The 9950-nt window shown below is 37.4% G+C and overlaps 1 protein-coding gene across 12 annotated transcripts in view; it reads left to right on the top strand.

Annotated features, from left to right (window-relative positions):
* Nucleotides 1–9950, top strand: part of ralgapa1 (Ral GTPase activating protein catalytic subunit alpha 1) — an 88376-nt gene that overhangs the window by 61171 nt on the left and 17255 nt on the right. For 11 of the 12 annotated variants that reach the window (XR_005279581.1, XM_038272422.1, XM_038272415.1 and 8 more), the window contains one exon: nt 1537–1664. Coding sequence is in view for 11 of the 12 variants with exons in the window: in XM_038272422.1 (XP_038128350.1) it covers nt 1537–1664 (128 nt within the window). In the remaining variant the exon portion in view is untranslated. Of the gene's footprint in view, nt 1–1536; nt 1693–2407; nt 2432–9950 lie in introns of those variants that run through there. The other variant, XM_038272454.1, reaches the window with a different exon arrangement.

Genomic DNA, 9950 nt, shown 5'->3' with positions numbered 1-9950 from the left:
AAGAAAGTAGCAAAATAGATTTCTAACTTGCATATAAATCTCTAGAAAGTGTCTTTGGGTTTTTTTTCCTCACCTTTTACTTTAGAACCACATAATAAAATCCACCACAACTGGTTGAAAACTGAATTCCAACAGCCTTAGCCAGACTCCTTCAGATATGCTAAAAACAAACTCTATAGAAGATCCTTCCTTTTCTCAGCTTTCACCATCTATGTGATTCTTTAATTCTTTCACAAGTCAGAGTGTGCTATTCAAAGTCCAAATCTAAATTCCACTTAGAATCCATGCAAAGCCAATAGAGGTAAAACAGCGATCCTCAACCCTGGTCTTCAGGACCAACTGTCCTGAACATTTTTGCTGTCTTTGCTCAAACAAACTAAAATCAAATACTTGCTGTACCTCCTCAGTATTCATCAAGGGCTAAAGATCCTGTTATCCTCCTACTTGATATAGTCAGATATGAGGATGCAGGAAAACCTTTAAAACCCTCAGGTCAGTTGGTACTGAGGAGCAGGAATTGGAACCCCTGCCTTTAACAACTATTTATAGCAAAAAGTTTTTCTACAAATTATGCATTAAAAGAGACTATATACACGCCACACTTAAAAATCAAAATTTTCTTTTCTCCATTAAAAAAGTGCACTGCTTTGTGTTTTTCTGTCATAAAAATCTCAGCAACATACAACAAAGGTTGAGGTTGTAATGTTTCACAATGTAAAAAAGTTGCAAGGAGTGTAAATGTATTTGCATTTATATTATACTTACATTGATTATTAGATATTTAAATGGTAGCAAAGCCTGGATGTCAAAATAGATTTCTATTTATTGAGATAAAACTATTGAATTCGTTAATGTTCTGTTGTAGTGCTGTATTCTATATTTCTTGCTTTACATTGTAAAGATCATAAGACTTTTAAAGTTGATTAGGAGTTAGACTGTAAATGTGCAGGGCTTTCATGCTTGAATTGATGTTTTTTTCTCCCTTAGATTACACAGATATGCTTTCATCTGGTTAATGTATCAGCCTAAAACCCACAGACATTAATGCCGCAGCACTGATCGCATAACTCTATTTCAAACAAGAGCAAACACAATAAAAAGCATTCTTTTTTTTCTGTATGACATGGATACCACAGCACTAATGACATAATCATATTCTCCTTCATTCATTCTGCAAGCAAAAATATTGAATTATCCTGAATCCAAGAAGAAGTAAGATAAGATATGGCTTCTGTTGTTGTCCTGAAAGCACATATATTCAGCCACAGCGGGGCTTGGCTTTGAGACCTGGTCCTCAAACAAACCCAATAAAAGCTTGACGTTATTCTCTTTGGTGGATTCCACAAGCAAAGGATTGAATTAAATCAGAAAAGCCATTGCCTGAATCAAATATCGTATCATTATAAAAATCTGTTGTCAGTCATTATTTGCCTGGTAGCCTGCAGATTGTATTCTATTTCATAACATTTGGGTGGTTTTGTCTTTTTAGTTTTTCTTCCTTTCCCTGTTTTTGTTGACGTATGTTCTTATCTTCAGGTGCCGTTCTTTGGGCCGCTGTTTGATGGTGCCATAGTTGACATGAAGATTTTATCCACCATGGTCAGAGCTACAGCTATCAATGCAAGTCGAGCTCTCAAATCCCTCATTCCTCTCTACCAGAACTTGTATCCTTTGAAAATTGAAAAGCCAAAGGTAGGTCTCTGAGACTGAGATTTCCTCTAAGCACCGCTATGTTTCAGCAGGGGGCTGTAGTTGTATAGATTTGATTCTCAGTCATTTCAGATTTTCCCCCATGAGTGTAATATTCCACTTCAAATACGATCTTCGTTTTGATTTCAGCTCCACAGATATTGGAAAGAAAAATACTATTTAGTTGTCCCAGGTAAAACGCATGCCTTCTGTGAGCCTGATGAATAACTACAGTAGTTTTTCCACTGTTAATGTAACCAGTAGTCAATAAAAACTTCACACTGTTCAGATTCTAAGCTCCAGTTTTAACTTGGTTTGTTCACTGCTTATATCTACTGTATTTTCAGACTCTTAGCTTGTCATTCTGGCAAAATCTGCATTCAGCCAAGTGCTCAGTGCTCAAGGAAACCACATTTTGGGAGAAAGATTTTGCGGAATATATGATTACTCTGATAACCATTAAATGGAGAAAAGATGAGTTGCTGTGTCAAGAGGAGGTTTTTAAAATTATGAAATCATAGAACAATTTATGTTCAGTTACTAAAAGAAAAAAAGTTAGAAGACTTCCTTTTACACTTTGCGTTGTGAGTGAAAATGTTGTTTGATTCTTTGCTTGAGGAGTAGAAGTTGAGGATCGATGTCCAGTGGGGTTTGGTTCTGTGATAGAGCTCTATTGAGTCTGATGTTTTTTTGTTTTGTTTTTTATTGTTGTGCACAGGAAGGTTAGGCTGGTCTGTGTGGTGCTGCGTGTCTCTGAGTGTGAAGGAGGAAGAGGGAAACGGCCGAGTGCGTGTACAGTTTGCCTGATCTGATGTGATGGTAGCTCGGTTTGAAGAAGCCAGAAGTCGATACTTATTGATGAATGTCCTCTGTAGCTCAGTTTCTAAATGAGAGGCTTCGCTCTGCACTCTCAAAGACAGACATGCACACACATACACCTCCACACATCTGGCCATGTTTTGCACATACTGATAATTACACTCACAATGTTCGAAACACTACTGAGGTGAAATAATGTATCCAATAAGCGCGTCCGCAGCTAGCTGTTTCAATGGATGTACTTTCAAAAACTCTCCCTGTGTTTATATGGTTAAAAGCTCCTTTTAACTGCAGTTCCAGCAATTTAATCTCAGCAAAATGCTCCCCATGTGTCTTCCTGTCCATCTCCATGACAACGTTTGATAACTTTTTAAACTAAAATGTTAAGTTGTTTGAGTTCTGCTTAAAATTTACAACCAGGCAAGCATTACAATGATATAACCAGAAAATGTTCCCTGTCGACTTTCAGTGGAGTTTATATGAATATTTTTTCTCTTTTAGTAGTTTACTTTTAATAATTGATTCAGTAAATCAACTATAAATCGATTCATAATCAATTTGAAATGTGAAATTATTATTGATTAATCATATAGAACTAGTTGTTCCTGTTTAATTTGATAAGTGATTTACATTCTTAGAAATAATAAAATATCAGACGAGAGTTAAAATATATAAGACATTTTAGCCTTCTAAAAATATGTGTCTGGGCTCCTCTTCCATGAATCAGTGTATCAATGTGGTTTGGTATGGAGGTTATCAGCCTCCAGCGCTGCTGAGATTTTCAGGAAGCCCTAGTTGCTCTAACAGCTTATCTTCGTTGTTGGATCTCTTGTATTCCTCTCGAAATAACTGCATTGATTTTCTATGGAGTTGGCTAGCTAGTCAATCACAGCTATGCCATGGTGATTAAACCAGGTATTGGTATTTTTGACAGTGTGAACAGGTGTTAAGCAGTCTGCCAAAAAAAGAAATCAGGATTTAGGTTTAGCCTGTCAGAATGAGGAAGCATGAAGGTCTTTAAAATGTCTTGGTGGACCGATGCACTGAGTTTAGAGCTGAAACACAGCGGACTACGCCAGCAGTTGGACTTGCTGATAAATCGACTCTACATGACTTAAGAAGGTTTGATTTTATGTCTGGACCTTGATTTGTCAGCGAGATATTCTTGTAGATAAAAAGCAGACTTTTAACCACAAGCAGTAATGCCTTTTCTGACCTCGCCTCTAGTTCAGAAGAGGTTTAAAATATTTATAGAGAAGGTTGAATCCAACATCCTCAATATTTCAGACTCTAGCCACAATAATCATTTTTCCTTCTAAACCTTTTTTCCACCACACTCCTTCCAACTTTCCATTAAAGTAGTTGCATTCAGCACTCTGGGACTGGAGTGTTTAACTCTTATTGAGGAGGGAGGCGATGTTTGTGAAGTCAGCCATCGTCTCCATGACTGAGGCCTTTGGCAAACAGGCTTATATTAGATTGTTGCATACAAGCCAGAATTAGATGCATTTCTTTCACCTTTTTCCAGTGTACATTTTAAAGTATTGCATCAGAAGAGCTTAAGAGAAATGTCAAAGTTCAACAAAAAAAAAATGTAATTCACAAACAAGTTTTTATGCTCACTTAAGGTGGTTTTTGGCTTTCTTAAAAAGGTTCATGTTCAAAATGGGAGATGAAAACATTTTGATTCAGCTCTGATGTAGCAAACTTTTACTTGCATGACTGATCAGCTGTTTCTGCTGTCGGCCTGATGTTCCTATTATGCACATAAACATGGCTGTAAGCAACATTGCTATTACTAGCTGACATGTTAGACATTAGAACAGCTTGTAACACATTCATTAAAACTTTTCTCCATTACTGATGTGTGGTCAGTACTAGATTGCAGCCTCTACTTCCTGTTTATTACAGCATTGCATGACGATGTAATATGGACGACGATGTGTGACGACATTGCTCTTTGCGGCGACTAAAGAGACACTTTTCATGTTACTTCTCTACCCTTTTCTCCCATTTCACTTTGGTCATTTCCTCCTTATTCTTTCTGTCTTGTTTTACTTTTCTTTGTTTTTCTAAATGAACTAATTCGACTAAGGATAGGGTAGTTTAAAATAATCGTTTTCCAGTTCAATTCCACCTTTGTTTGCATGTTTAACTTCTGTTTTCTTTTTGCTTGTGTGACTCTCTTTCACTCTGCAGACATTTGTGCACCTTTGTGTTTTTTTGTCTTAGATCGGATTTACAGCCTGCGTGCTTACATGTGTACGTCTGTCTGCATGTGTCTTGTATTCCTGAGTGTTTGTGTGCGAATTGGTGAGAGTCCCAGTGTGTATTGATCGGTGGTAAGCAGCAGGTCGATGTCTCTGACAGGCTGAATTACAGTAATCAGTCATTATTGACTCCCCATGTCTCTGCTACGCTCACTGCTCTCCTCTCACCACTTGTCGGCTTCTTTTTGTTTCTTTTTATTCCTCGACCCCCTGAAACTCTTTCTGCTTTTACATCCCTTCTTATCCATCCCAACGTTCCTCCTTTTTTTTTTTTATGTTTTTCAGGCCTGTACCAACTCCTGTATTTATCTCTAAGTTGAGGGAAAGTTGTCATGATGTAAGTCATATCAAATCAGATTCATTCTGTGGTAACTGGAAACGAGCAGGTTTTAGTCTAACTCAGACACTTTTATCTAGTCTTTTTATTTCACTAAATCATCTAGCAAATCCTTGCAGTAATAGTAATTTGCATTGATAAGTGTACATAGATTTTAATTGAAAACAGAGGTTGTGTGTGGACACCTCTAAATTGACCCTTCACCTGGAGCTGTTTGTTTTGAATGACTTTAGAAACTTAAATTCCTGCTCTTGGTGTTCCAGTTTTTAAACAAGTAGCGTTTCCACAACCTTCCCAGTTTTTTTTTTCAAAGCTATTTCTTTGACAGCAGGTCTAAAAGATTATTATCAAGACAAATTAATGAATCTCTCATTTAGTCTGAAAAACAATCGTTTTCAATCTATTAAAAATAAATGCAGCCTCATCCATGAGATGGTTAAATATTACTGTAGTGAAGCATCTTTATGAGGTTTATCTGGAGATGTATGCAAAAGTGGTAAAATCAATGTAACTCTGCCTGTGATTTCACATTACCTGAGGTCTGCTCATGATTGGCTGACTACTTCCTCAAAAGCACTTTTTCAGCCAGTCCCACCCATTCAATTCTTCAGCCTTCCTTCTATTCATCTTTCCCTGTTTGTTCATCTATCTGTTACTCCATCCTTTACCTCCATTCCTCTATTCATCCTATCATCTGGCGAGTCATCCATCAGGATCTCAAATTTCACCATCAGAGAAATATATAGAAATTGGTTTTTGCCAAGTATCTTTAGTTCTTAGAAATTAGACGACAATCATAATGTTGAATTCTGACGTTAATGATCTGTAGAAACTTATTGTTGAATATGTTAATATTAAAGGTATAGTGGAGAATGTTCTTTTTCAGGGTGGATCAAAATGAGTGGTCCTCCTAATTGTCAATCATTCTGGTGATATGTTTACGTAAGGCCGTCCTACCTGTTCGTCCCAATTTAATTCGCCAATGGTGAGTCTGACATAGAAAAGTTGTTATTCTTCTTTTGTAAAGTAAGGTTGTATGAGCGATGCAAACAGCAACATGTGCAATTGCAGCAACAATTGCATGTGCAATTATTTTTTTTAAAATTCGTGATAATCTTCCACTATACCTTTAAGACATATTAACAATTAAAAATACTAAAACCAATGTACTAATTCTAAGTTGTGGTTTTGTGTTATGTTTCAATTCTTCAAACATTTCCATTAGGGCGACAGTGGCGTTGGATGTAGGAGTTTGCCCTGAAATCGGAGGGTTGACGGTTCAAGCCCCGACTCCGACTTTCAGTGTCGTTGTGTCCTTGGGCAAGACACTTCACCTGCATTGTCTAATGATGGTGGTCAGAGGGGCCGGTGGCGCCAGTGTACGGCAGCCCCGCTTCTGTCAGTGAGCCCCAGGGCAGCTGTGGCTACAATGTAGCTTGCCACTATCAGTGTGTGAGTGTGTGTGTGAATAGGTGAATGAATGTAGTGTAAAGCGCCTTGGTCAAGTCTCCTAACTTGAATAAAGGCGCTATATGCCATTTACCATTAGAACCACGGTAGTAAAACTGCTGTTTCAAGTCTTTTTTTCCCCCAAACATTGTGCCTTTAAAAAACAAACAAAAAACACATATCTGTTCTTCAGTTTTCATAAACCAATGCTATATTTGATAACGTGCTGTGTCAAAAAAGGTGTAAGGAACCAGACATTTTCTTAAAGCTACTTCCTTTCTCTTTCATTTGTTGGTCATTTATCTTTCTGTATCAAACACTTGTTATCTGGGTCTAATTTTGTGGGGATAAAATTTATCTGGGCAGATTTTATGGGGATGGAGGGTGTAAAATTCAGTATGTTAGTGTATCAGGACTGGGTTAGTTAACTGTTAAGTGACACTAGTGTACCTACTGACTTTGTGGAGATAAGGATTTTACTGCTCCCACAGATCAAACCAGATCTGCCAAAGTTAAAATGTGAAGTTTAGAGGTTTACAGAAAGATTTGACATCACCAAATCCCGAAGCTTCAAATGGAGACGGTTCCAAAAGATCAAAATTATCAGTTGATAATTAGCATGTAAATTTTAAAATTAAGATACTTGTTTTATGAATAGAGTTTGTACCCGTTTTAAGTTTTGATGCTGACCTTTGGGGTTTGAATAATCAGTAACATGGCACCAAGACCTGGAAGTTGGACATTGTTCACATGAGGAGGAAAAAACAAACCCATGAAGTAATACATAAAGATGTGTTCGCTTCATTGTGCTGCTCTATGACAAAGAGGGATCCTATTGAGGAGTTCCCACAGAGAATGAATAGAGAGACGAAGGGCAGGTTGGCGGGGCAAAGTATGTCAGTGATAACTGCCATTTTTTCCCTCCTCTTTCCCTCTTCCTGTCTGCCCCCTTCCCTCCCTCTCTGTCTCTTGGCCCTAGGGGCAGTCCATCTGCCTTTTCTCTGTCTCTGATCTTTCATTCACCATGACTAGAGCCATCCAAAAGCACTCGGAGTGCCAGGCTGCTGGAGCAGCTGTGTACGAGCAGGGCTCTATCTCACAATATCAGCTCGTTGCAGGAAGAAGGTCCAGTCCAAAACTCCCCACATGAAAATACATCCCTCACCAGGTCTAAGGAACTTTCTCTGCCCTTCGATAACTTGTATAAACACAGAAGCAGACTTCTGCTCAGTGTACTCAGAATACCACCATCTCTGCATTCCTTTGATTAGAACAGATGAAGGTAAGGAGCTGCCTGCTGGGTGATAGATTAGTTTCATGTCTTCAACCTAGTACCGGATATAATTTGATTCTGCTCTGTTCGACTTAATGCCATAGTGCAGCTAAAGGTGCCGCTTGGTAAGAATATTCATAGACATGTTTAAGATGAAACCGAAAATTGCTAATTACAAATTTATTCAAAAAAATCAAAGAACTAGTATTTTTATATTCATTATAGAATACCAAATGCACCCTTTTTATTTTAAACATGCAACCACCAAAAACAACATCAATGTCATTATAATGTTAAATATATATCTCTGTCCAATAGTATTAAATACCATAGTAATATTTCATAGCTATAATAATACATGTTTAAACATCACATTAAAATGTTATGCTTACTGTGATGTAAGTCTGTTTTTATTTCTTTTTTATCCATTTTATTGCTATTTTATTTTATATTGTTTTGCTTTTTACCCTTTAGTAGCTGTTCAACACTCAATTTGAAAGAGCTATTTCAAAAAAGCTCAATACACTAAAATCTAGCAACTTTTCTCAGATTACAAAAAAGTGATTTTCTGACCATTTAGAGAATGTTTAATATTCAAAGGCTGCCCTCTTATGGAATTAAACATTATCTAACCTCATAGATATGGGAGATCTGGGTCTTTTTATCTGTTATAAAACAGATCCGCCCAACAAAACTCTGCAAATGATGGGTTTACAATTGATGTTTTTATTCTTTTGACGAAAGATGATCAAGAAAAACATGATTTTAAAGGTAAACATATGTATGTTATCTACAAACATAACATATGTTGCATCCCCTATTATAAAAACAGTATGTTTTCCCCATTAATGAGTCCCACCTTTTGAAATTTAGGCATTGTGATCTTATAAAAGGAACTGAAGCAGTGGTCTGTTTTTTTTCTGTTACAGTTGAAATTTGAATGGAAAAAAAAGACATTTGTTTAATTAGTATATCATAGAATTAGTGTTAGTTGTCGTCCACTACTTAGTAACATCTTTATATCCTACAATATTAAAGGTAAGTGTAGAAGTAAGCTCTTTTGAAGATTTAAATCTATATTATTTAAAGAGTAATAATAATGCATAGTGATGAATGTATACATTTTTTTGGTTTAAGTGAATATTTTCTGTTTAAATTCAGTTTTCTGAGCAAAACTTCTGCTTTGAGTCAAACTTGAGGTTTTGTAATACAGACATTAGTTTGTGCTTTTGAAGATGCATGCGGCGTCTCTGGCTGTCCTCCATCTGCTTTTGGGTGATTGTGGTTCTGGGAAACAATGTTGGAGAGATGCTAAGCTGCTGCACAAATACAGAGCCACAAGCAAACACACTCCCCCAGCAAGTGTGGATGTATGCTTGAATATACATCACCTATCCACTAATACTCCTGCACATGATGCTGTTTGGGGGTATGTTTCACTCTCAGGATAATGGTTTGTGTTTTTGAGTTTAGAGACCCCCCCTCAGTAGTAGTTGATTGGCAGAGATAGCTGCGCTGAGGCTGGGGTCAGCATATGGCTCAGTATGATAGCAATGCTGTGTTTGTGTGTGACAGCCTGTGTGTGGCTGCCTTTTTCCTCTCTTTCACACACTGTTCCCTGTGAAATGATGGCAGCTCTGGGCATGTAGCGCTATTATCCCCCATATTCACACACACACGAATGGCAGCCAAACGCTAGCGGCCTGCTTGGCTTCTCTTTGACAGCTCACACAATAGAGCTTATTGTCCAAGGGAGGCTACAATTTGCTGTGTGTGACGAGGAGCGTGTGTATAACTCATTGTTGGTAGAAAGGTGAGGGTAGAACCCAGAAAATAAAACCTGAAGACATGTTCTTATTGCTGATAATGAAACTTGTTCTTTTTATCCATAACCTTCCCCAGATTGTACTGTAACCTTCAGAGACTTGAAAACATCTTTCTGTAAAGTAGGAAGAATATGGGCTGTTACCTCCATCTTGATTTATTAGACAGGCTTTTATTGCAAATTAACACATCATCTTTATACATTTATATTGGGCTCTGATTGGGGGGGTAAACTACTTCCTGTGAGCTAGATAGAGGAAATTAAAAGGAAGTGATTAGGTGAAAGGGG

This window comes from Cyprinodon tularosa, unplaced genomic scaffold (genome assembly GCF_016077235.1).
Source record: "Cyprinodon tularosa strain WSP-4 unplaced genomic scaffold, ASM1607723v1 ctg120, whole genome shotgun sequence".
NCBI lineage: Eukaryota > Metazoa > Chordata > Actinopteri > Cyprinodontiformes > Cyprinodontidae > Cyprinodon > Cyprinodon tularosa.
Note: the sequence above shows the minus strand (reverse complement) of the source record. Positions and strands in the feature narration are given on the sequence as shown.